Source organism: Natator depressus, chromosome 1 (assembly GCF_965152275.1).
Source record: "Natator depressus isolate rNatDep1 chromosome 1, rNatDep2.hap1, whole genome shotgun sequence".
NCBI classification, from domain to species: Eukaryota; Metazoa; Chordata; order Testudines; family Cheloniidae; genus Natator; species Natator depressus.
Genome location: NC_134234.1, coordinates 197,451,326 through 197,479,231, shown reverse-complemented (window position 1 = coordinate 197,479,231; position 27,906 = coordinate 197,451,326). Strand labels below are relative to the sequence as shown.

At 43.9% G+C, this 27,906-nt stretch overlaps 1 protein-coding gene across 1 annotated transcript; it reads right to left on the bottom strand.

Annotated features, from left to right (window-relative positions):
- Positions 1–4,886: 4,886 nt before the first annotated feature.
- On the bottom strand, positions 4,887–27,082 carry LOC141984334 (protein spire homolog 1-like). The gene is made up of 16 exons (XM_074947303.1): positions 26,827–27,082; positions 23,991–24,019; positions 23,175–23,339; positions 21,336–21,461; positions 20,968–21,036; positions 19,440–19,610; positions 16,946–17,025; positions 16,279–16,397; positions 15,718–15,857; positions 14,082–14,154; positions 13,310–13,458; positions 9,638–9,766; positions 8,265–8,329; positions 7,345–7,372; positions 6,634–6,776; positions 4,887–5,211 (listed from the first exon to the last, which is right to left on the bottom strand). Exons 1-16 carry the CDS (start codon positions 27,080–27,082, stop codon positions 5,025–5,027), a joined length of 1,929 nt encoding a protein of 642 aa, XP_074803404.1. The 3' UTR covers positions 4,887–5,024.
- Positions 27,083–27,906: the final 824 nt, after the last annotated feature.

The following is a 27,906-nucleotide window of genomic DNA, read 5'->3' as shown; positions in this document are numbered from 1 at the left end:
ATCCTAAAATTGCCAGTGATGGAGAATCCACCACAAACCTTGGTAAATTGTTCCAATGGCTAATCACCCTCACTGTTAAAAATGTACACCTTATTTTCAGTCTGAATTTGTCTCGCTTCAAATTCCAGCCATTGGATCTTGTTATACCTTTCTCTGCTAGATTGAGGAGCCTGTTATTAAATATTTGTTCCCCACACAGGTACTTAAGGATGGTAATAAAGTCACCCGTTAACCTTTTCTTTGTTAAGCTAAATAATTTCAGCTCCTTGAGTCTATCACCATAAGGCATGTGTTCTAATCCTTTAATTATTCTCATGGCTATTCTCTGAACATTCACCAATTTATCAACATTCTTGAACTGTGGACACCACAACTGGTCACAGTGTTCTAGCAGCAGTTGCACCAATGCCAAATACAGAGGTAAAATAACCTCTCTACTCCTACTTGAGAGTCCCCTTTTTATGCAACCCCAAATTGCATTAACTCTCTTGGCCACAGTATCGCATTGTGAGCTTATGTTCACTTGATTATTCACCATGACTTTCAAATCTCTTTCATTCACTGATTCCCAGGATAGAGGCCCTCATCCTGTAAGTATGGCCTACATTCTTTGTTCCTAGATGTTTGCATTTAGATGTAGTTGTATCAAAACATTGTTTGTTTGCACCCAGCTTGTCAAGAGATCCAGATCACTCTGTATCAGTGGCCTGACTTTTTTATTATTTACCACTTTCCCCAGTCTTTGTGTTGTCTGGAAACTTTACCAGTGATGATTTTATGTTCTCTTCCAGATCACTGATAAAAATGTTAAATAGCATAGGGTCAAGAACTGACCCCTGCAGGACCTCCTTAGAAACACACCCTCTGAGTGATGATTCCCCATTTAAAATTACATTATGAGACCTTTCAGTTAGCCAATTTTTAATCCATTTAATGTGTGCCACATTAATTTTTATGGTTCTAGTTTTTTAATCAAAATGTTGTGTGGTACTAAATCAACCGCCTCACAGAAGTCTAAGCATATTATATCTACGCTATTACCTTTATGAACCAAACTTGTAATCTCATTAAAAAAAGGTATCATGTTAGTTTGACAGGACCTATTTTCCATAAACCCATTTATTGGCATTGATTATATTACCCTCCTTTCATTCTTTATTAATGGAGTACTGTATCAGCTGTTCCATTATCTTGTCTGGGATTGATGTCAGACTGAAGGCCTAAAATTACCCAGATCATCCCATTCACCCTTTTAAAATATTGGCACAACAGTAGTTTTCCTCCAGTCTTCTGGAACTTCTCTAGTGTGCCAAGACTTATTGGAAATCAAGATTAATGGTCTAGGCTTCTCCTCAGCCAGCTCTTTTAACACTCTTGGATGCAAGTTATCTGGACCTGCTGATTTTGGCTCACAACATGGACAATGTAGCAGAGGCTTTCATCTAGAAATCTGTCACCTGGATTAGTGAGTCCCCGTAGATGCACAAAAATAGAGGGAATGCCTTCAGGTCAGAATTACAGTACTTCAGCTGAGACCATTCCTGGGAAAGTCAGCGGGGCAGGGGAGAAGATAGTCCATAACATATACATGTTGTACTCCCACACTGACAATATGGCTATGCTGTCAGAGGACTTCTCCCAACTCTCTTCAAGTTCTTTAGCTTCTTGGCATGTTCAGACCTACAAGTATGAGGTAGGAAGAGATCTACAAAGAGCGTTCACCTGCCAAGGAAATACACCCTTCCTCTGCTAAGCAGGACCTGAGGAGCCAGAGGGTGAAATTCACACGAAAGTATTATGTTCAGTTTAAGTCTCTAGCAAAAGAAAAGAGCTGCTGTTGTTTCTTAACACAGCCTGAACAGTCTATGACGATTCCTCATGCTGGTAAATGGTTATGGAGGACTCTGTTAAGGCACATGGCAGCCTCTCTGCAGGTAACCAACTAGTGAAGAAAAGAAGAAAGTGTCATTTTGGTTCCTTGAAATATCTCATGGCAGAAAACTTCTCAGTCTGCCTTGAGGTATTCTGTTCATAGTAAGGGAGACAAGGTGGGGTGGGTTAATATCTTTTATTGGACTAACTTCTATTGGTGAGAGAGACAAGCTTTTGAGCTCCACAGAGCTCTTCTTCAGGTCTACATATTCATAGTAAAATACACAGCTGATTTCATTCCCTGTCAGACCAGAAGGCCATGGGGCCATGCTCTAACTGCATCAAGAAAGCCCAATACTCATGTGATCCCATTTCAGGGGACACCAAGAAATCAATAGGTTACAGAGTAGTAGCCATGTTAGTCTGTATCGGCAAAAAGAACAGGAGGACTTGTGGTACCTTACAGACTAACAAATCTATTAGAGCATAAGCTTTCGTGGGCTACAGCCCACTTCATCAGATGCATAGAATGGAACATATAGTAAGAAGATATATGTACTCCTGTTCTTTTTTTGAAGAAATCAATAGTTGTGGTTATATGATGCTGCTCCACCAGGGACTAAAATCACCATGTGATTCCACTTAGATTGGACAGATCCCTGTGACTGAAGGATTCTCCTTCATTTTGGTGATTCTACTTTGCCTGGGGAGAATTGATGTAACTCCTGGCCTCACAGAGAGCAATACCATTCTTGCACTGGTACAACTGAATAGAAAGAAGATTGCAGAGTTCAGAAAATGATGGCTAATACAAATTACAGCCTTTTGCTGCCCTCTGCTGGAAGACTGAGCACATAATTCAGTTTTACTATTCATGGACATTCTGCTTGTTACAAGAACAGATATACTAGTGGAGGATGAATTCATAAAGCTATTTCCCAAGCCAAGGTCAGTCACTTGAGCCTACTGTAGTATAACAAAGTGACAAGCATCACAGGTATTGAGATGGGTGTTAGCTATGAAATGTTCTTAGCTCATCATGGTTCCCTCCTCACTCACCCTGTTTGAACCACAAGATAAAGGCAAAGATGTTTTGGTTTACTTGCTTCTCCCTACTTATGAAATTAGTGGAATAGGCTGGATTAGCTAAAAATGGAAAAGAACTAGCATATCTATATATCCCCTCGTTCTCCACCTTCCCTCTCAGAGCTGCATCATTCCCTCCAGCAACTTGTTCCATCAGTTTGCCAAGTCTCTCTTTGAGCAATCCCTAGCTAATGCATTTCTGTCTCTCATGATGGACTTCTCTGAAATATAACAAGTTTTGTTAGTGGGATATTTTGTCTGACACACAGCTAGAATTTATATATGTCTCAGCATTCTAGTTCCAGCCTCTTGTACCAACCTGAGCACTCTTCATTCATGATTGACTACTTGTGTTGATCTAAAGGCTGTAGGGTTGTGTTGACGGTGGTCATGACACATGGCAATTCCACTACTGGCATGGGCCAGTCACTCTCACCTATAGTTTGAGGTGGGTGGGTTCACCTCTCCTATAAAAGCAGAGCGCTTACTGTAATGGTCCACTCACAGACTAATGTAACTCAAAGTTTCAGGAAGAATGGAGAGAAGATTTTGTCTTTCCACTGCTCTACTTTAGCACTGGTTCAGTAGGACTGTGGGGTAAACTTTTGTCCTCTACAACCGAAGTACGCCCCAGCTTGTCTCTCTTGGAGACTAGCTTAGTTTACAGCTGAACCGTGACACAGTGAGCAGGAAGCTAGCATGCTAGTGACAGGAGCCTCAGGACAACTCTCATGAGTTGTGTGTTTGAAGTACTCTGAAGTGCTTTACCTCCACTGGGGCAGGCACACAGCCTAGTAGACTCAGCTTGTGTTGTGAATAACTGTTAGTCCAGACTGCCTCTGCCCAGCTGACAATTTACATCCTTTGATTTGAATTTCCAAACTCTTCAAAGCCAGATCTGAGTTTTGCAGCATGGATCCAGCTCAGATGTCATCTTGTCTTCCCTCTGCCCTAGTGGCTCTAGTCTAGAATCAGCCATTTACCTTTAAGTTCCAGACGTTACTTCATCCAGCATGAATGTCACCACAAGCCTGTTAACAGTCCTGGTGAAAGCAGCTACCTAGCATGTCAAATTCTTACTGAAAAAACCTTCCCCCACAAGCTGAGGGAGGAGAAATCTACCTTTGAACTACATTTGTTTCTACACGTGGTCTTAAGGGGAAAGGGAGGATTTAAGTGGATTCTAAAATTCAAATATACCAGCAAAGCCTCTTCCCCTCCACCCCTACAATTTGAGTTTCCCCTTCACAGAGTTTACCAAAATGCTCTTTATTTTTCCACTTAAGCATCAACATGGTCCAATTCAGAACAGTTGAAAAAGTTCAAGGCCAGACTAAAAGCAAAGTACTGGGCTGAGAGCAACTACTGTAGGTGGTGATGGAGGGTTGCTAGTTACAGAGAGGTAGGAGGGGAGCAGCCCTGCTGGCACAGTAATGACAGCCTCCAGAAGAGCTGGAAGCACCAAACAGACTTGCTTACCAACCAAGCTGCAAGCCCTGCAGTCTGTCTGCTGGCCATAGCTAGAATCCTATTCTGTATCTGCAGTTAATTTCTGGTGATGTTAAATGAGCCAATTATTGGGGGGGGGGGGGGGGAGAAGGGCAGAGTGAGCATGAGGGGTTTGGTGCTGTGATCATGTGATGGAAGCCCCATTTTCCCCCTGCTAAGCAACAGAGCTTTGGGGTGAGCACTCCCACCCACTTACTATGCTATTTCACTATTTAGATGATAGGGATCACCCTTTGGCAGTGACTATTAGATTTCCATTGTCTTTATGGGTGACAGCAAGTGTGGTGAAGGATGACATGCTAGAGGCATGATAGTGCTTCAACATTTATTATTTAATTTAAAAAAATAAATTAAAAGCAGATTGCTGAGAGCCACATTTTACACTATTTCACTATAAGTAAACAGCTGTGCCTTCTGGGTAGCCAAGAGTATCCAGCAGGGGGTCTTTTATTCAGGCCTTTATGTTAATATATTCACTTCTTCAGGTGCAAAAAAAAAAAAAAAAAACACAAAAATGTAAAGGACTCAATAGGACAGGAGACACATTTGGAGAGGAGTCATTCCAGTTCAGTCCATGACCTGGATCTTTTCCTGGGAGGGATGCATTGCTGCTGGCTGGAGAGGACATGCAACAGGTATTGCTCACATTTGGTACAGACGTCCATAGAAGGCCAGTCCATCACGGTCTCTCTCTGAGAGGCAAGAGACTGTGCTAGGCAATAGGGTTCAAACACTAGTGGTACTCTGAAAGTTACAAAAATGAATCCAGGCTTCAGTTAAATAGGTGGAGTGTTCTGCCAACCCCTTTCCCGATCTGATCCAACACCCACTTAGCACTTCATCTAGAGCACAGTCCTGGATGGTGCTGAGCACCTTCTACTCCCTTCAGTGTACGACATGACTGGAACAAGCAAGCACCAGCTCATCTGCATTGTTGGGGGTGGGAGAACATGGCCTCCAATGATCAAGATGGTCTTCATCCTAGAGGTCACTGCTAATAAAAGCACATTAGTAGCTGTGGGGATCTCTTTACAGCTGTGGCTGGTCAAGAGGGGGGTCAAAACCTTCTGATAAATGGTCTGGCCCTGGTGATTTGTATTTGTCACCTCCAGCCTCAACCACCACCATGGACCATGCCTTGCAATGAGAGCAGCTACCCTGGCAGAGCTCCGACTGGTTCTGAATGCAGCTACCCACCTGTTAAGCAATACTAATGGCTATCATCTCTATACTCTGAACACTGCACAGTAGATCGAATCCAAATGCTGCAATGGACAGGTCTTGTCTGCCCCAAAGAGACCTTTCAAATCCAAGAGTTTCCAATACTGCTCTTATAATGGACAATGCAACTCCAGACTAGAAGGAAGAGACCTGAGAAAGCGGTCTTCTGATCTCCCCCAACCCTTACCCTGCCACCAGCCCATAGCTATGGGGCTCCTTATAACGAGAGCCAAGAATGTCCAGACCTTAACACATTTGGGACAGGTTTTAAACTATCTTTTTGGAATAGCTTTCCCACAATAAAAGGGGAAGACAAAAAAAGTTAACATACTGGCAGAAAAGGAGAGAACCAAGAGATTGCTTGCTACTTTATGTATTCTGTGATGCACTCAGATACTGTAGCCTATGCACAAGATGCTATTAGTTTGCCAGAGGGGAGGATTCCTCTGGATCACCTAAAGTTACTGCCTATGAACATGAGTCCCAGTTTGTATCTAAGCTGTGGTGATATACAAGATATATTGGACCCTGATGGAGTTTTATCCGCTTTAATGTCCCAGAGAATAAAATCAAAACACTGGATAGGGATTATTGGGTGAATTTTTCTGCAATAGCATTAACTTGGAGAAAGATACAGATATCAGGTATGGAAGTCTTTTAGGTGAGATGTTAACTGTGGTCCACTCTACCCACCTCTGTTCAGAACCTGAGATCCAATGGCCCCTTTTCAAGAGAGTCATTAATAAACCAGGATAATGGGTAGGCTGACAGCCATTCAGTGTAACATGCTATTGGCCAAAGGCACTAATGTCTAACAGCCATTGTATTTGCCTACCCTGGTCCCACTTCACAGAAGCAATGCCTTCCCTTGAAAGGAACTTTGAGACACCCAGAAAGTGAAAGACTATAGAAAGTCTTACATTTCAAACAAACAAAAAACCTCACCTAGAACAATCCCAATGTTCTACTTCAAAAAACAACTGTGAAGATTTCTGGTCTTCGGTAGCAGAGTCCTCCTCCTTAGAGAGTCTCAGTGCTTTTATTAAGCTAAGCGGAAGATGCACACATGGTCTGGAGGGCACAGACATCTAGAACCAGAATGCCATGAAACTTAAGTCACCAACAGAACAAATTCTCAGTTTTAAAAAGCCAGTATGGCTCAGGGCAAGTTTGCCAAATGCAGGACTAGTCGTTATGTTAATATACTAGTAAGGTAAGTTGTACCAGGGTCAGGAAGTTCACTGTAATAAGTACTTCACCCAGAGGTCTCCAAGCACTTTACAAAGATGGATAGGCATCATCATCTCCATTGTCACAGGAGTAAAAGGAGGAACAAAGTGAAGCAACTTGCTTAACGTCACAGCAAGTTAATGGCCAAGCTTTGAAGAGAAGCCAGAAAAATATGTTGTTTTCCATCTGGTCCCTTAGACCATGCAACTGACCATACTTTTGGGGGGTGTATATATTTTTGTTACTGATTTGGAATCTTGAGACAGCTTCTTCCATCTTCTTCGAGGCAACCCGGAGAGAGGTTTAAGGTAAATTGGAAGAGGCAATGGGACAGAGGAAATTTTATGATTAGGTAAGACACATGGTGGGGAGTGTCAAGACATAGAAATTAATCAGTTAAACTACTGTACAGAGTAACGGACTTACCTTGATGCAGCAATTGCAGCAGATGACACTAAAGGGGCGGGGGGGGGGGGGGAAAGAAAAAACAGTTATTTGAATGGAGTTCAGGAGATCTCAATACTGCAGACAAAGATGTGTCTTCCAAATAAGTTCAAAGACATCATTTGTGATTCTGACTTATTCACCTGGCTTCAATTAGAACTTCCCCGTTCACTGGTAATTTGTGAAAAAAGACTAATACGTACTAGTTTAAATGACTTGTGTGAAAGAGCTCCAGCCTACGGAACTACTCACTATTTGCCACATGTACCCAATATTCACAATTCAGTACTAGGGTTGTGTGACTGGGTCACCAAATGACAGGGTGTTTGATTGCTGCTGGATGACCCACAGTTCATGAACTGCTTCTGCCTCAAATGTAGTTAAAATGACTAAGTCTGTAACAGGCCCCAGATTTGTTCACCCCCCCCCCCCCGCCCAATGAACAAATCTTACAGTTTATGAGCAAGCAGAAGGGTCAACATGTTCCAAGTCACTGAAGCATTCAGATAATTTCACTGTTCATCCATAAGATCCTGACTGAGCATTTGCATAGGAGCCTGATCTAGAACCAAGCCACCATCTGCCCCAGGACTTTGGGGACGGTCAGATTCCACCTTTGCAGCGGAGGGCAGTCTCAAGTATAGGGGAACAAGGATGGTTCTTGAATGGTAAGAATGTCATTATCTTTCATGAATTTTAAAATTAAATAAACTAAGACACTACAAAGGGGACAGTCTTCCCTTCACCCATAACCATGAGAAAACAGTTACAATAGTGCTCAACTATGCAGGCAAAATTAAAGGGATAAACAACTTGCTCCATTGAGTGCGGCAATTGGACACTTTAGAATAGTTTTTATGATCCTTTCTCCTGCCCCATAAAGTCCTTCTACATCAGCTTACCTGCTACAGAGATGACACCTGTAAGGCCACAGAAAGACCATCTGCTTATGGCAATTGGAACAGACCTGCAGACAAGAGTTACCTATGAATGCCAATGGGAAGTAACTCTTGGCAAGCAGTAACTGTTGCCAGTACAGAATAGCATATTCTATATTATTCAGCATCCTGAAGGCTTTAGATCTACATACAGTAACAGAGTTCAAATACAGGAAGGCAGAGACATAAGAATTAAAAGCCATAGGCAAAGAAGTTTTCAGAGAAGATTTGAAACTTGAGTGTTGATGACAAGATTTGATTCAGACAGTAAGAGCTGCTCTTGATGATGGCTAGATTGTGTGCACAACCACAGGCATCCAATAAAGAAAGCAAGGTGGGGATAGGGAAATGAGACAGACTATTATTTCCAGGGAGATTAAAGTGTCAGGCAAATTTTGATCCTGAAGTGGATGATGAGCCATAGGAAAAGCTGAGGAATAGCTTGGAGTTTTTTTTGTTTTGTTTTTAAAACAAGCACACACGGTGGTGAGAAGTGGTATTGCCACAGGTCTCAGCCTGGAGCACCAGAACTTGGGGAAGCCAAAGAGGAGAGAGTTTCAATAGTCAAGAAAGTGAGGGGATGGTGGAAGACTATTACAGAAGAGGCAGAAAGAAGGCAGGGTGTACACAAGCAGCGTTGGGGACTCTGACAGAAGTGTGAAGAAAGTGAGGATTCAGTAGGGTGACCAAATATCCTGTTTAAAGGGACAGTCCCCTATATAAGGGCCTATTACCCCTCACCCCCGTCCCGTTTCCTCCCCCCTCCCCACAGTTGCTATCTGGTCACCCTAGGATTCAGGGTCAAGGGCACCATAGTTGGACAGTGGAAGTGAACAACTATGTTAGGAGAAACTCCTTTTGCTCAAGAAAAACACTTTGGTCTCATAGTCCAAGTATCTGAATGTCCTTCAGCTAGAAGTCTAGGGTTTGCATTTGCTTAGAGCTTTTAGGAATGTCAGAAATCCTAGTTAAGTATTGCATCTTAAACCCATTTGGTTCTTGTGGGCCAGCTATGACAGAGTTTTCTTACTTTGGAAACAAGGGATCTGTTGGGCAACAGCATGGAGTACTGGAGAACTAGCTAGGGTCTAGGCTCAGTGTGCAAATTAAACTTACTTAGAAATTTAACACTGTGCAGTGTCTAAAGCTTCCATGTGGACCGGGGCAGGATTCCTGAAGATCAGTGTATTATAGGGTTAAGTGAAGCCACTTGGGATCCATTTGGTTATCAGGCACGTTATTCCCAGGAATGAAAGGACAGGAGTGCATGGAGAGGAGTGAAGCCAGCAGGTTCTTCAGAAAGAAAGGGCAGTACATCTAGGGGGAATGGTAAATACCCTGGCTCTTGAAGATCTACTATAACCATCTCTTTGGCGGGAGTCCTCCATTTCATACATCACGGCATATCTGCTTCCAATCAGTTCAGCAATGGTTGGTGATGGCCAACTTGTAGGAGAGGGGTAATCCTAGACAAAACAAGGATAGCTAAGAGTTAAAGACCAAAGGAAAAAAGCCAGTTGTTTGAGTGGGATTCTAAACCCGAATTGAACTCCAGCCCCAGGTGACTGATGGGGTCTGTAGTACAGCAACTGCCCAAGTCATCTCAAGCATCTCCTCTCAAGCTCAGGTTCTGAGACAATAGAGGGCAGCCTGGCAAAGTGCCCTTCTGAGTCACAATACAGCCATGCCAGAGGCTGAGGGGAGTGAAGGATGGCAAGGGATGCACCTGGCTCCCATCTGGAAGGTGAGCCATGTTCTGAAGAAGTAGTTTTTGAAAACCAGCCATGAAAGAGAGCTTCAGGCCACAGTTATATTCTCTGCTCCCCATACAATGAAGGGCCTTTTTGTATTAGGATAAGTCCAAAAGGCCACCCTGATACAAAAATGTAGTGTATCCCTTTCTGCAGCAGATAGGTGACAAAACAGCAGGTCTTACTGCAGCAGTGAAAGGACTGCATTTAAAAGTGCGATACAAAATTCAGCATGGAGGACCAGAGCCACAAAGGTACTTAGGCACTTTAGTCCCAGTTTTAGGCTCCGCTGCAGACCACAGAACTCCTACTTGGCTGCCAGTCAACCCTCTAGGCATCTGACCTCACTGCAGCCTCCCACTAGGCATCCAGATGCCTAACTCCCAGAGCACTCCAGGAAGATGGGGTGCTCCTCCAGCTAACTGACATGCAGGGTTGGATCCAGCAGGCATGCTCAGTAGCTGCCTAGCAGATCGGGTTCCATTCAAAATCCAGCCTGCAGAAGAAGAGGTACCATCCCATAACTTTCAGCCCAGTGGTTTGAGCACTCAGCTGGGATTCATAGATACTAAGGTCAGAAGGGACCATGATGATCATCTAGTCCGACCTCCTGCACAATGCAGGCCACAGAATCTCACCCACCCACTCCTGCGAAAAACCTCTCACCTATGTCTGAGCTATTGAAGTCCTCAAATTGTGGTTTAAAGACTTCAAGGAGCAGAGAATCCTCCAGCAAGTGACCCATGCCCCATGCTACAGAGCAAGGCGAAAAACCTCCAGGGCCTCTTCCAATCTGCCCTGGAGGAAAATTCCTTCCTGCCCCCAAATATGGTGATCAGCTAAATCCTGAGCATATGGGATGTGAGAGACCCAGGTTCAATTCCCCTCTGAGTGAAGAAGGGAGAGGCCCTGTTCAAATCTCCCAGAAGAGTGCTCCAACCACTGAGCTATGGGATATTCTGGTGTGGGCTCCCCAGTCTCTCCTGTTGAAGCTCTTCCTCTATCGATAAATACTAAAGTGCACCAGAGAGATTATTCTGTAGTGGTTATTAGGGACCCACCTGAAAGCTTCAGTCCCCTTGCACCAATAACTATTTATCCACAGTGGAGCAGCTTCAACAGGAAACACCAGTACATCCCATAGCACAGAGGTTAGAACACTGTCAGGAGACATGAAAAACCCCTATTCAAATCTTCTCCTTCACCCCAGGCAGAGAAGATTTGAACTTGGGTGATTGCTCTATCCACTGGACAAAAAGCTATAAAGTGAGCAGCACCACCACCAACCTCCCCTCTCCCACAGTTGTGTGGAGTAAGCCAAGCACTTCTTGCAAGAAAGAATTAAGTGATTTATAAGCCTAAACTGCCTGACTCCAGGATCAATGTTCCCAGTTTCTGGATCCTGGGCAGATAGGCTCTTAAATCCAGGCTACAGGGAGTCTCCCTATCTCAGAGAGGAGTGGGGCTTAACACACCTCCATTGGCATCTCCCATTGGCTAGCTTAGGTGACTCCCTGCTTAGCATGCTGGCTTTGCCGATCACTTTTTAAGGCACCTCTCTCCCCATTCATTGTATATGTATGTAGGCTCCTAACTTTGTTGATTGTGTTGTTGTTCCTGTGATTTTTCTAGACACCTAGAAGTTAGGTACTGTGATGCTGAATGTTGTAGTACCTAATTGGATCAGGGCTCAGAAGTCAAGCTACATACACCCTGCTAATCAGTACATAGGGTTATTTTATTTATTTAAATTAAAGATGGCTGCTAAAGGCATCCACACTTAATGTGGAAAGTTAGAAGTTCTTAGGCCCAGGTTATTTTCCATCTGAACAGCTACACTGAGCATACTTTCAAGAAACAGCCCATTGTTTAGTTCAGACAGGGTTCGGATATCCAGCTTTCACCATATGCCTTAGGTCGTGCACACACACACACTGGGAAAATAAGCCATGTTTGACAAATTCTCACCATCCCTCTTGTTTCCAGTGTTCTAGGCTTGGCAGCTACAGTAGAGAGGATCTTACTACATTTAACACTCTAAAAATGCATTAAGAGCATTAATGTCCACAGGGTGCGTGAAGAAGGGTTCTAGAAGAGTCTGTACCTGAATTCAAGCACCCGTGCTTTGCTGCTAGCAGACAGGAGTTGGGCACCATACTGTTCACCACTGCGTATGGAACCTTGTTCTGAGCTGGTAAAGATGCTACATTCTTGTTAACACCAGATCTGAGACTATGGTTGCCACTGTACAGCTGCGCCCTTTGTACCAGTTGCTTTACTACTGGGGTTAGGCCTTGTCAACTGGGAAAAAACACAAGGACAGAGCACTAGATCTCTAACAGAACAGAGCAGCCAGCACACTTACTCTTGCACACCGTTAGACCGGCAGTTATGCTGGTTTTTCTCTCCACCTCCCATCACTGATGGGGGTGGAGTAGAAAGAAGTGGAACCTGTGCGACACCTGTTGTCAATCATGGCTTGGTTTTCCTAACAACGCCTTGAAATGCCTTATTCCTGAAGTTCAGTTAGGAGCACCGTGTAGCACGCTTGTTAACCGATTCTGACGTTATCGGTTAGTAGAATGTGCGTTATGCTAGTTTCTGCTGAACATGCACTTTCAGGTGCATTTTTAACATTCTGCAGGAGCTCTAGAACTGTAGCCATATACCATTTATTTTAAACGTTACTCATCATCAAGGGATAGTTACCCCATCACAGACTCAGAAGAGCCAAGCTAGAAGGGAACAGCACCAGCTGTGGTAACTAGCAGAGGAGCAAGCACTGAAGAGCAGAGTTGTGTGAATAATGGATTTTTTGCGCTTGCTATCAATTCTAAAATCCAAAGGTTTGGGTTGAACAAAACGTTGTGTTTTGATTTAGAATATTTTAAACTTTGATTAAAACACTTATAGTCTAAATCAATCCAACAGTCATTTGGAACCAAAAATGGATTTAAAAAAAAACAAACAAAAATTTCAAACTGAAACAATTCAGCAAAACTGTCAAATTCATAAAACATTTTGGTGTTGCTATATTTATTTTTTGTTGAAAAAGTTTGTCAAAAAAATTTGGCCAGCTCTATTAAGAGTTCAAGTTACAAAAGTTGGGGGAAGTCCATTTTCCCCATCCCATGTTCCCTTTTAGCACTCACTTCTATCCTAACATCAAGCTGCAACCCTTGGGACAGTAGCCTGGCCAGCTCATTACCAGCTTGTGGCACCACTGGGAGCGGAGTTGCAGACCCATGCAGGACTTACATCTTCCTTGATTTGAAGGGCACTCCTTAAAGACTTGGACCTCCCTCGGCAGAAAGGCTGTTGCGGATTTAGATTCAGAAAGCTGCTTGTTTTACAGTCTCCTCGCACTGGCACGCTCTTGGGGGTAAATGTGCAGTCTGCAGAGCAATCTGGAAATGGTAAAGTAGGAAATGACAACAAGTGTAAATGTGATCTGGTAACTTCTAGAGATTCTCTAGATGAGTGGAACGCTTAAGTACTACAGGCTGATCAGTTTCTGAAGGCAGTGAAGCCTGTTCTGAAGACCCTCTTCCCTTACTCCCCCTTACCCAAAAATCACAGAAGCACCAAGTAATTGGGTACATTCTGATTAGAAATGTAAGCAAGAAACCGTGATGTTTTGTTTATATATGGGTCCTACTTTAAATCAATGGTTAACTTATTCCTTTCATTCACACATTCTAAAGCCTCACTGAATGTCTGCTACCATAACATACATCTTGAGGCCTGAAACTGGAAGCATGAAGAATTTTGTTACTATTTAGAAATTTAACAGATTCAAGAAGTTTCACAGCCAGGAATTGATTTGAAAGGTCACTCTCCATGCCAGCAACTCCATGTTATGGAGGATCCTCACATCAGATGGCTCTAGCAGACAAGTGACTTCAAAAAGGAGGAGGAAGCAGAGAAAGATGGACTGGGGTCAGCTCATAAGAATGTGGAGGACCCATTGATTCAAGTATTTAGACCATGTTGTGAGAGGAGAGAGTAAGACAGGAAAGGGCATACCGACCTGTGCTGCTTGAGGTCAGTACAGATCTGTGTGAGATGACTCCCAAGTTGTATTTCAATGCTCCGTCTGCTTCCTGTGGATCACAGATGGGAGATTCTTAGTGGGTATAAAACACCACATCAGAGAGGTAGAGTTGGGTGGGAAGGTCACCTCCCCATAATCTATAGCCCCTGAAAATAGCAGATATGCTCCTCATTGACAATGAAGGAGACAACAGGAGTTCTTATGAGTGCCAATCATCTGGCAGTGATAAGGTAAGCGGAAGTAGTGGTGAAATTAGCTGGCTTGTTCACCTCAATTCACACACCATGCTCCAGATTATTAAGAGCAATAATGAGTCAAACTCCACTGGAGTTACATCAAGGATGAATCTGACCCAGTAAAGATTTTAAAAAGTGGAGATGGGACCCAAATCCTAACGTCAACTCCAGCCACCCTCAAAAGTTTCAGGGATGGAAGATGTTCAGATGAAGCCCTTGAATCTAGACTCCCCTCCTACAGCTTTGGGGCCATGTAGGAAGCTAAATTTTCCCTGGCTCCAGTTTGCATGCAGGAACTCATGAAAGCAAATCAGGAAATTCTGTGGGTGACATAGCCTAATCCCCAGATGGTTCCAGGTACCAATGCCTTGGCCTCTCTCTAATCTAAACTAGTGGAAGTTCAAGACCCTATAATAGAAACTGCTTGAGAAGAGATCCTTAGAATACAGGAAACCTTAATAACTGGATTTTGTTTTAAAATCCTGAGTTGTTAGCTTGTGCTGCTGCAATCCTGCTAGCCAAGAGCATTTGTACAAGCCTTACCACTAGAGATACACCAATAGGATTCAGAATCAATGGAGCTATATGGGACATTGTCATCAGAATGATCACAAGTTTCTACCAACTATACACGGGAGCTGTGCAAATACAGCTAGATATTTCATGCAAATATTCATTCACATTTGCAATTGCTCAAGTCAAAGGAAAGCATTTCACTGACAAAAGTGCATGTAGGAAAGCTTCCAGTTTATGTGCAGGAGTATTTGTGCCAGAAGAAAAAGTGACTGCATTAGGGAACAGAAACAAAGACATGTGACTGACTAAACACAGCTTGAATTTCAGACACCAAGTACTCAGAACTGTTCATGATCAACTCATAGGGTTATTTTTTTAATATTATGATCATTCTAATTTATTGAATTAAACTGTTTGCTCAGATATTCCACAAGCAGAGAAGGTTGAATGATTAACTTGCAGTGAGTAATATCTCTCCACTATATCCCATAACACGTGAAATGCAGACATCTCTGGAGTGGATATCAGTGATAAAGGGAAGGGGAGCAGAAGACATTTTGGCTAACATTGGCTTCACAGATTCCAACTCTTATGAAAAGAGAGTCATGGAATGTGCACTGAGAACCTCAGTTTTAAAGGCTCCATCTATACTACACAAATGATCTATTTTTACACAGGGCTTGGATTTCCAGAGAGTAGATAGGACTCATATCAACTGATTGGTACTCCAATTTATTCACCCTAGAAGAGTGAAGGGCCAAGTTGCCCATGCTGGGATTTGAACATGAAGTTCCAGGGTGCCTATATATTTTTGCCATTTCAGCCTCTATAATAGCAAGATTTCATTTAAAAGGACTTACCTGAAATTCTGGGACCAGCAAGTTAGGGATCAGCAACTGTTTTTTAACTTTGTGAATTGTAAGCCCCGTACTGGCATTTTGGACAGATAAGACATTGCCACACAGGGAATTCAAAGAAAACATTGGCATCACAAAGGTATCTGGAAAAAACAAAACCAAACCAAGAACTGCAACCTAAGTGAGCAAGACACTGACGACAGACTCCATAAGTCTCACACTGGACCTCTGAGGCGGTGATGGCTCAGCAACCCTTTGCCTCCTTTTACTCTCACAGGAGTTGAGCCTTTTACCCCATCTTTCTTGTAAGAGGTGAGAGACTCCAGCCCAGGCACGTGGGCCCTAGCAGTTGACATAAGCCAGAGATGAAGGGGACTGGATTAGATGACCTCTCAAGAGCCCTTCCAGTCCTACAACGTTATGATTCTATGTCTGAAAAGTAGCAATGCTGGTGCCTCTGAAAATTGATCCGAACGCCTTAGCATCCCTTACTTGACCCATGACTAACTCATACATCACAAGTATGCCTACTACTAGTGGATGCTCAGCAGTACCAGTAGGTACCTTTGTGCCTGCTCCCATTTGTCTCTGTGGAAGACGGCCGAAGCTTGTGTGTCTGTTTTATTTCCGTCATGAGCAGGTCGTGCAGACTGGGTTCTTTGGGGGAGTTCTCTTTCAGCTTCCTCTCTGAGGCCTGCAACATGAAGTAGAGAGCTATGAAAAGCCACTGGATAAAATGAAGATCCCAGAGCAATATAGACATGCCCTTTCTGAGAAGTGCACTGTTTCACAAGTCAGTCTCCACACCCAGCCAGAAATTCTGTATCCCCAGCACTCTCACCATTTGTAACCTGTGCACTTTCCACACAAATTCCAATCTATAGGAACAACAGAGTGTTTTGCTAATCCATGGAGAACGTTTCCATGGACCAACTCAAAGTAGAAGCTATAGTAAGTGAACCATAGCTTGACCAAGACTGTTCAGAAACATTTTAGGAGGCAAGAAGGAAGAGAAGCAGCTGTATTAGTTAGAAACAGATAGGGGAGAAAAGGTTGAAGATCTGAGTCATCTTCCCTTCCCCCTGTAACACAGGGGGTCTTTTGATTTGGCCTATATATAAAAAAGGGATGTTCTAACATTCCAGCTACCTTGCTGGACTTGGGAATGGGATAGGTCAGTGTTGCTTCAGCCAGTTCAGGGATCCTTCTGTTCATGCCATCACAACTAAACAAGTCACTTATTGGCTTTAAAGGAGGCTGTGAAGGACCTGTGTTGCCTTCAGAGCTCTTGCAGTTTTGCTCACTGTTGATCTGAAAGGGCAAAAAGGACACTGAAGTGATGAAAGTTCATTTTTTCTTGAAAAGCCTCCTTCCCTAGAAATGGAGGATGAACTAGGAAATACAGTTTCACGACCTTACATAGCCACTCATGGCATTTCACAAGTGTGCCTCTAACTCAAGTCAATCTTTATAGGCAAGAGATTAAACCAGAGTCCTATTATAAAGACACTTCTTGGGAGTGAAGGGTAAAAAAGATTGCAAGATGTTGTTGCAAGGAGAAAAGCCTGTGAAGACATAGCACATGGCTATCTACTGGGAGCTGGGTAGCCCTTAGGTATGTGCATAAGGCTTACAAAATTCCTGCAGCCCATGAAAAGATCATGCATAGAAGTAGCATAAAGAGTTTCAAGGCTCTAAGAAACCTCAACATACTCCAACTCCAAAATTACAACATATCCAAACCATGGTCACACAGAGAGGGGACTTCATGCATCAGAGCTTAGCAGAACTTCCCCACCCAGTAAAGCACGAATAGCACCCCCTTGTAGTTTAAGAAGCTCCTAAACAGGTTAACTGTAACAGAAGTTTGTTTCTCAAGTTCTCATTGGAGAACACTAAGACAGAGATTATATCACATGGGCACCTCTTCTGTAACCCCTCCTGCAGCAAGCGTAGGGCTGTCACAAGAGGACAGCATTTTGAGAAAATGAAACCAGACTCCATTTAGTATATCGGGTAAAGCTGCGTTTGTTGGCTAGCCGTATTTTGTACCTGTGCTGTTTGCTCTAAAGCCCTGCTCTTTAGGAAAGCACTGGGGAATGCAGAGAGTGAGGGGAAGATACTAGCACTGTGTCTCCAGGTCAGTTTACCATTTATCCTCTTGTGTTGCCTGTTCCTCTCATTTGTGCTTGCAAACTTGACCCTGGTTTGATAAAGACTGATGCAAAGCAGCACTGAAGGTGCAGATGGGCTCATTTGAATTTTGATGACTCACTTGTGGTTTCCAGAGGCTGTTTTGATCATGTACAACTGCTTGATAAATGCTTTTGTTACAGTGATGTATTTGTGACACTAATGATCCATGGACCACAATTGAAGACCCAGTTCATTCTGCTGCCTTAGGTTTGAGTGCACTTGCAATTTATGCCTCATAACATATAACAGCTAGTGATATATCACCTCCTATCTGTCACTATTCCTCTACGTGTATGTAACCCACACACCTCCTGAGTGTGGTGTTCGGTCCTATCTAGTGACACCAAGACCACTTAGAGATAAAAAGATAACTAAGGCTGTAGAGCAGACTTATTAAACAGCCAGCTCATGTGGTGGAGGCTCATGCACTAAGCTCCAGAGGTCCCAGGTTCGATCCCACCCACTGACAACCAGAGTCTGTTGGTGTTACATATAGCCTACTCTAAGGTACTTCCTCTGCTCTCCCCTGATCACCAGGGTATGTGAGCACCTTGTGAACGGTACGCCATACTAGCAGGGTTCAGACTCAGGCTTCAAGTACAGTTTCTCAGCCCAATTGGAAGGACACCACCACAGTCCAGGAGCTGGTGTCTGACAGCTGGTGAAGGAGGGTGAGGGGAGGATTTTCAAAGTGAAGCTCTTCAGCCTTGGCTGAGCCAGGTATGTTATTCCCCCTCACCTTAGGAGGGCATACAATAAGCAGCTGAAGAACTGGCGTTTAGTGTGGTAGGCAAGATTTTTATTTTGTAACTATAGGTCTTTATTGCCAAACTGTCTCATCTCGTGCCAAAGAGTCGGCTTGCAAGACATCGCAACACCGCACAACCTCATGCCAGCTTTTAAAACTGACCTAGCTCAAGCAGTGACAAGTGAGTGGTGATGCTGCAGTTCTTTAGAGGAACTCCATTGTCGTCTCTGGGCACATCAGCAGCATTGGAGCCCACTAACACTTCAGCCAGCACAACAGGACTTGCTGGGAACTTGTTCAGCTTTCCTTATTTTCCCAAACCCCCATTCAAGTCAGTAAATGCTGCTTAAGGCCCTCTGCTTAAGGCAGACCACTAGTAAGCTTCCCTTTGGATACATTTCATGTAAGAGTCCTCCATTTCTGAATGGCATACTGCCAAGAAGATCAGGTAGGACGCACCTTGGAGAGCCTGTGGAGAGACAGATCAGTGATTCCAGAGCTGGGAAAGGTAGTGAGCAAGAGACAGTTTTATGAAGTGGCTTCAGACAAGGTAGCCTAGAATGGTTTAAACAGCGCTAAGTTTAGTTCTTGGAAATGAAGTGAGTTGGTGGGTGAATGTGGTGGCCATTATATGCACAAGTGGAGCTCATGAGTTCTCACTCATCCTTGGAGCCTGGAAGTTACTCCGAGGACACAGGTTGGGTTTAATCAAACAGATGTCAGATGCCAGGTAGCTAGAGTAGCAGATGCCAAACTAAGCATGTTGAGAACCATTGCTCACCTTCACCTTGCGGAGGGTGTACCTCTTGCATCGGATGTCCTCTGTCAAGAGCTCAAAGGGAGAGCGGGTGTATTCCTTGGGAGGAACGCTACGTTGGGGTCGCTCCATGGCCTTGCGCAGCCTCACACCATTCTGCAGCTCCCCAAGGACACTGTGCCACAAGCTAGCCTGCTACAGGGCAACATGCAGAGGAAGAGCTAATAGTATTAGCCTCATTAATGCAGACGGGCGTGGAGCTATGCACATGCTCCACCCACTTCAGTCATTTGTCAGGGGGCGCACACACTTAAAGGCTGGGGCAACAGTTATACTCCGAAGAGGCATCTAAGCATTGAGGTCAAGATGATCGGTGCCTTAGATACTCCAACTTAATTATATAGCTAGGACAGCACAGCTCTGCAGCAGATGTGCCTAAGGAGGGGTCTGCCTAATGGTGATGTTCAGCATATTAAGTGTATAATCCTGTGCTCCATAGACTGCTTTAGCTACCAGATAGATTCATGTCAACCCCTTGAATGGTATGAAGCCCTGCTCAACGTGGGCCCTGGCTACCTGCCAGGATGGTGTAAGCAGCTGGCTCTCTGGGGGCTTGAATCTGGGAGACTAGAGGCAGAGGATTGGTAATGGGGCTCTTGCTTTTGAAACGGCACTTTTCCTAATTAAGTACAGCGGAGTCTCTTGGGCTTTCAGGCCACACTGCAAAGGCCCATGCATTTACTCGGGTCTTCCCTGAATAAGCTATGTGAGGTTGATTTAGTGGTCTGGGGAGTGAGAGTTAACTCGCTAGTTTATTTTAATACATGACAAAATTGAAAATATGCCTAAACACAAACTTCACAAACATTTTTGTATGAATTGTTTGTTATGTTTCAAAGTGAACACTATTTAGACAAAGAGCAGGTCTCTTGGGGGTTGCTGTTCCTGTCTCTTAACAGGCTCCAGTGCATTGGTTTACCCTGGCAAGGCTCCAATCAGAAGAGCTGTTTACTTTTGGTTGAGCACTGAATTCACTGGCCCTGGACAGAACAGAACAAGTCATTGTCCCTGCCCCAGCAATCCTGGAGTCTACCAACTAGAGGGATAAGACTAGAGGGGATGGGGAGGAAGGGGTCGGCGAGAGAAGAATATGGAAGCTATATCTATGATGAGCTTTTTCAGGGAATCTCCCACCATTGCTTTAGCACTGATGGAGCTGAACAGGTGCTAATAGTTGAAGCCAGTGGCCTTTAACTATCCTGACATCTAAACCTGCTCACAGCAGGTCTATGTGACATGGTGGCTAGAATGTCCCTGGCTGATCTACAGTGCTACAATTGGAGATCTCCCCAAAGTTGGCAGTGTAGACAAGACCAAAGAGAAGAGAACTGCTCTTGGGGTGGATAGCAATTCCCAGAGAGCTAGAATTTAGTATAACGTGTCACTTGGTATTTAGAGGGTTTTAACTGGTTATTTGTTTTAAGCTGGGAAGTCACTGGAAGGCCTCACAGAGGGAGTATAAAAAACAAAACCAAGAATTCTAAATCCTTACCCAATAATTATCCTTCTCCTTCTGAGTGTCATTTTCCAGCAAGTCCTCCACATCCATTCTTCGTAGACTCTGTCAAATGAAGATGTGAGATGATTAGCCTGTACTGTTCCAGTCATTCCTAGACCATTCGTGTCTGTCCAGCCCCAGTCACAGTACTGCCAACTTCAACAGCTGAAAAAACAACGTGGAAGACAAATCCATGAGATTAATGTATTCTGGCTCTTGGGAGAAAGCCCACCCTTTTCACATGCAGGGAATAGAACTTTAGCTTAATAACCTTCTGCTTGGGGAAAAGGCAAGAGGATTAGCCTGGAATTAAGTGCGTGGGGTAGGAGGAAAGAGACAGCTTAATGATGGTCCCAAAATACCTCTTTGGAGCGCTGTAGGGTGAGCATTAGTTTCTGAAGATCTATGTACTCAGCAAAGAGAGCCCTGCAGACTGTTCTGTAATAGCTGGCAGCCTCAGAGGGCCTGGGCAAATGCTCCTCACAGATCTGAAAGGAAATTCAGCCATATACTCAGCATTGATGGTTGGAGAAAAGTCCTCCTTGAAATAAAGGATTTGGGGACAGGGGCAGGTTGCATCTCTCAGTTTCCAGTTTACTCAGGTTCTGAGATTAGGATCACCTTTTCTTGTGTCCCTTGCATGTTATAGCTCAGAAGAGCCTTCCCTTCTGCTGGGAGGGCAAAGGGAAAAGGACTAGAGAAAGGGAAAGCTCAATTTTGTGCTAACTATGATGTAATTTATCCTCTTTTATATACTGGAAATTTAAACACTGTCTTCTGATGAGGCTGCCCTTTTCTGAGACATGGCAGAGACAGCATGTTAGAGGAAGCCACTGTGTACTCTCATGAAGACTTGTTTTTATTGTCGGTTTTCCTTAAATCTAAAAATAAGCCTGGCAGACTGAAATTATGGCTGCTTGTGCATTGAACACACCAGCCAGTTGACCAGCAGCGAGAAAGCTTCGTTGTGCTCAGTCCATTAGACTGTTCTCAAAGTAGGAATCATTAGCATTCAAACCCCAGGTCTTTCAGAAACCTGGTATAAGGCCTTGGACAAATCATGTTTTATGTGCCTCAGTTTCCCCATATGTAAAATGGAAGAGGAGTGGTGATGCTTAGCGTCTGGACAGTGCTTTGAAGCTAGAGCACTGACCAGAGACCATGTGTTGCTTTGGATAAAGTTTTTCTTAGTGCCTGCATGCTGCCCAAGTTCTACTGATACAAAAATACCTGCCCATATGGGGAGGGCTTCTAGTAAAAAGGCTAGTCTAGCCTAGAGGTGGGTTTGCAAAGCTATATCATAAGAGTCTTGCCTGATAGAGACCAGAGGCCTGAAAAGAGGCTAGTTATTAAGATTAGATGAAGCATTTCCTTTAGCTTCAGTGCTGCTTTTGAGTAGAGGGTCCCATTATCCCTTGGGATATGGGAAAAGGTTGCTTGGGAGGGTCCACTTTCTGACACTGCACTAGTCTCTCCTGACTGCCTGCACTTACATTCAGCTGCCAGGCCAAGAATAGTTTTAGGTAGACGGAATGCTGCAAGCACTGATTTTCCTCTTATCTGCAGGAATCTCTCCTGAAGGCAGGACAGGTGCATTAACACCATGCTTTCTTACGGATGTGCCCATAGCTTTCTTTTTACCACCTGGGGCCTATCTGGACCCCATCCAAATAAGCTGAATCTCTGCAGGTGACTTGGAAAATCAGGCAAAGGGAGGGGGAAGTAGGAATCACAAACATGCTCCCAGCAGGCATGTTTCTATGAGGTTAAGTTCAAGGCAGGTACTTGCACCAGGAGACAGCCACAGAGGAGAACCAGAGTTCAAGGGCCTAGCCATGCTACAGATATTAATTGAGTCCAAGTCGTTAAGACATTATACATGGTGTATTTTCCCATCCTCACTACAATTAGTAGCTATGCCACTTAACTGTGTGGGGTCCTTGCCAGTGGCCTAAGATGGCATGAGGTTTCCTGCAAGCAGTGTGGGCCATGTGTACGTAGCCTTACCAATGTGAAACTAGTTTGCCCCTTCTTCCCATCTCTGCGCAGCAGGATCTTCTGGAGTGCACCAGCTCACATGTGCTGGTGGGGCCAAGACCAGATTTTCCCAGAATACACTGGAACAACCAGGTAGTATGGTAAGTGCAGATACATTAGAGAAGTTGATATGGTCGTATAGTAAAAATAAGAAGGGGGGGAACCTTGAGGACATCCTGGAAAGTGATGGCTGGTTTTGTTGCCTCAGTGTCTAATTTCAGGAGGAGGGAGATCAGCTTCTCCAGTGATTCACTTAGCTCTCGCTCCAGATGGTTGTCAATCCCCCAATCCAGGGCTTTATAGATCACCATTCCCAGACGCTCTGTCAACTACAGAAGCCAAGGAAATGGTTTTTCAGATTAATGCAGAAGTAATTTGGTATTGTGGAGATAAAGTTCCCAAATGGAACCCCAACATTTCTATCCCTCCCAACCATGCCAGCACCTTTTCCCACATTCAAGGCCATCTACCTCTTTGGACACAACATAATCCTACCGCTGTCATTCAAGCGGCTACTGAGATGCTCCATGGATCAACTGGGGATGAGAGACTGGGGCCTAATTCAGTTGTAACACCCAAATACAGTTAGATAAGATTGTTTAAGTGAGCTACGGCAGCAGGGAAAGCAGCCTGCTTTATCTCGGACCCACCGTTGACAGCATTTCCTGCCACAACCCAACCTCCCCCACCCCTTCAGTGTCTATCTTCTGCCCAGTCAACTTGGGTCATTTTTTAATTTAGCCTGGAACTTCACCTAGATTTCCACTCCCATGCAGGAGACAACACCCTAGGCAAGCCACTGGGATAGTATGAGTGCCATGAATATTAGATGACCACGGAATCTTATGAACCTGCTGCATCAATGAAGAGCAAGACTTTCCTTTAGCTAGTCCTTTTATCAATGCAGGCTTATATCTGTGCATTTGCCAGACTAAAGATCACAGGTTCTTCAATGTCATCTCTCAACTCCAGAGTCTTACCTGATCCTCCAGTTGAGTCTCGTTAACATCTGAAAGGAAAACAAGTGAAAAAAGATAAAGCAGTTTACCAATCCCTACAGACTTAAGTCCATACTAGAGAGGGCAATTGGAGTTGGTGTTTGGTTTCTTGCTGGCGGTGGATTTGACTGGGATACCACTGAACCCTCTGACCTCTCACACTGTGCTGATGTGACAAGCTGCAGACCCACTCCTGGTCCTACACTTCCACAGCATTCACCCAGGTAGGGACACACCCAGCTGAAGTTACATGTAAGTTCTCTGACCAGCCACAGCATGAAGCAACAGGAGAAAGGCTACAGCCAAAATAACCCCCAGCTTTCCAGCCTAAGACCCCAGAGTGGTACAGTCCTGCCCTGGTCCAAACACCAACCAGTATGAATTTATTATCCAGTTCGCCTCCCCCTCTATGTGGAGAGGAATATGCAACAGCCTCTCTGAGCTAAGATTCCCAAGTACTTCACTCCAACTCAGTGGTTTAGATAAAGCAAACACAAGTTTATTAAACTACAATAGATATCACTTAATCTAGCAAACAGATCAAAGCAGATTACCTAATAAACACACAAACTAAACTTAATATACTAAACAGATTGGATATGAATAGCAGTTTCTCACCCTAAGAGATAATACAAGCAGGCCTCAGATTCTTAAGGCACAAACTACACTTGCTTTGCAGCTTGGAATCCTCAAGTCTTTCATACACAGGCTAGAAATCCCTTTAGCCTGGGTCCAGCACTTCCCCCAGTTCAGTCTTTGTTCCTCAGGTGTTTTCAGGAGTCTTCTTGCATGGAGAATGAAGAACCACTAATGTCACTCCCTTCCTTCTATAGCTTTAGTATATGTTGGGAACCCTTTGGCCCAAAACTCAGTTTGTGGAAAAACACTGACAAGGCCTGGCTTGACAAAGCCTCAGCTGGGATGATTTTCAAAGATATTAAGGTCAGTTGGTCCTGCTTTGAGCAGGGGATTGGACTAGATGACCTCCTGAGGTCTCTTCCAACCCTGATATTCTATGATCCCAAGATGGAGACCAGGCCACATTTCTGGACTCATGACCTTGTGGAGTCATAGCACAGGCTGACTGGAGCATTCTCAGGAAGGCTCACCAGGTGGGAAGTAAGCTTCTCCTAAGGCCTATTGTTTTCCTTAAGGGCTCATTACCCTGAATAGGCCCTTCCCAGCCAGCTATCTAGACTATCTTGCCTAGTGGGCATCACCCAGGTGTAACTACATTTGATATAAATAGTCAATATTCATAACTTTAGATACGAAAATGATAATGCATACCAATAGGATAATCATATTCAGCAAATCATAACTTTTCCAATGACACCTCACTTGACTCATCTTGCATAAAATGCATCATAATTATGCTTAATCATACATAATATCACTATGAAGAATATGGGGTACAGTGTCACAGTGGAGACCTCCAGAAGCCTTGGATCATATCAATCCTCCCCTTTCCAGAGGAGGTAAACCGAATATGACTATCTAAGGGTCACTAGAGAAGGTGCCTGGCGCATCTTCCATCTCAAGCCACGCGTGGTGGCGGTGATCTGTTAGTGGATGTTTGTTACCCCAAAGAAAGAATAATTCTCCTTTCCTTCTGCATCCAGTAGTCTCTGTGATGGTGGTGATGTGCTAGGAAGAGAACATGCCTAAATATAGCTCCGTCTTTGCACCGTTTGACCTTTAGTAAAGGGAAGGCATATTTATTGTCCACTCCAGGATACAAGATCTAGAAACAGCCACAGAATCCTTAGAGAGGTTTCAGCAAAAAGGAATGTGGGAGAGGTGCTTTGCTCTGAATGCTGCCACAAAACGAACTCCAAGTCTTTATCAGCCACTTGTCCCTCTTCCCTCACCACCACAGCTTATGCTGACAAACACATACCAGCACAATTGCTACTTCCAGAGAAAGTCTAACAGCACAAAGTAAGCAGGCTAGGAAGTACATCAATATGACTAAGCAGCTATCAGGTCACCAAAGCTTCAGATTAAAACACAAACATGTTGGGGGGGGGGGTGTGCACCCATGTAGGTGAAGACAATCAATTTCCAAACCAGAGCCCCCTCTCTCAAGCCTTTGTACAAATCATCCCACAAAACAAGTGATTCAATAATCAAAGATAATGGGGGGGGGGGTGCAGAGAGGGGAAGAGAAGGAATAGTCCTACATTGAATTTCTGTAGCACTTTCTGGCCAAAAATACTTTACAAACTGTAATTAAGTTTCAAAACATCCCTGTACACTAGAAAAAAAAAGTATTTCATCCCCATATAATAGGTGGTGAAGAGCAGTAGATGCAGAACTAGAACCCAGAAACTTTGACTCCTAGTCAGATACTCTAACCATTAGAAATACTACTGGTTACAGAGTAGCAGCCGTGTTAGTCTGTATTCACAAAAAGGAGTACTTGTGGCGCCTTAGACTAACGGATGCAACCAATGAAGTGAGATGTAGCTCACAAAAGCTTATGCTTAAATAAATGTGTTAGTCTCTAAGGTGCCACAAGTACTCCTCGTTCTTTTTTTAGAAATACTACTGGTATGCTTCTCCATTCTCTGTAGATAGTCTAATTGCTATGGAGAATACAGCCTTTCACATTAGGAGCATAGACATTTAGATCAGAAAATACTACAAGTTAGTTTTTTATTTGTAGATTGATTCACAGGATTCACCATGGAAAGCATTTCAAAGACAGAATCACATGGCTGTACATTCTCATGGGCACAATAAAGAAACCCATAGCATTATCAGAGGGAGAAGACTTTTGTCTAAGAGCCCCATCCACCAGTGCCTTTGTTCTTACCAGGCTTAGGATGCACCATGAAGGAAACAGCACCATCAGAATGGATAAGGATGCTTCCCAGACCTTTAATCACCACAGGCTGGGGGCCCTGAGCCAACTGCTTCATTTTATGGCAACATTGAAAGCAAAGGGCCCAGGCTTGCTCCTCACTTATTGGCTGGTCACAACATCTCAGAAACTCTCCCAAAGAGACCTTAGTGATATTCCTCCATTCACAGCTTGAACAATCCACTTTTTTACTTTCACCACTCCCCATGTGCTTGTTTTGTTCTGGACTGTTCTACAACCACTCCTCAGACAGCCATAGGCACTTCTGGCCATCTTTTATCCATTCTGCTTTGTCTCTTCTTCAGGTGGGACCATTTAGAGCAACTTTAGGCTACAGCTCCTTAAAGGGACACCATTATTTTCATCATCTACTCTCTATTTATACAAGTACCAGTGAATGAAGACTGAGAAAAAATTAAAAGGGACCTTGAAAGATTATAAGCATGAAAAAATTAATGTGTGGCGTAACTCCATTGACTTCAACAGGTTTGTAATTAGAACAAACATGGCTCCTGGGCTCAACAAATCAGATTCAGCATGGAAAAATACAAAATCATCATTGGTGGGGGTGGTAATAATCTACTATACAATATGGGAAGGAGACATCTGGTAATTAATGATGCTGAAAGAGACCTCTGGTCAGACCTCTGGATCAGTAGACAGCAAGGAGGTGATGTGTTTTCAGAGGCATGTCCCATGGGGCAACCACATTCTATATAAGCTGGAGCTTTTGCATTTTATCCACCTTCAGCCCCAGAAACAGTGAGTTGCAATAACCCAACTGGAGGTAATGGATACATGGATCACTCTAGCCAGATCCTCACCAGGGGGAAGGGGTAGTTTCTTAGCAAGCTGCAGGTGGAAGGCTTTTCCTTTTGTTCAGCATTGATGCTTCCTGATCACCTAACAGTAAGGGCACACTTACACTAACAGTGCTTTAAAGGTATAGCTATACTGGTAAAACACTCCTAGTATGGACTCAGCGTACCTTGGCAAACCTGTGCCTTCTTCAGTATAGCTTATTCCAGCCCC

Excerpts from the sequence above, each read along its gene's own strand:
- LOC141984334 (XM_074947303.1), bottom strand. The coding sequence starts at position 27,082 with ATGGGGAGTGGTGAAAGTAAAAAAGTGGATTGTTCAAGCTGTGAATGG. Across the intron at positions 24,020-26,826 it reads CATGGTGCATCCTAAGCCTG|ATGTTAACGAGACTCAACTG; the intron begins GTAAGAACAAAG and ends TTTTCCTTTCAG. Across the intron at positions 19,611-20,967 it reads AGGAGAAGGATAATTATTGG|CAGGCTAGCTTGTGGCACAG; the intron begins GTAAGGATTTAG and ends GTTGCCCTGTAG.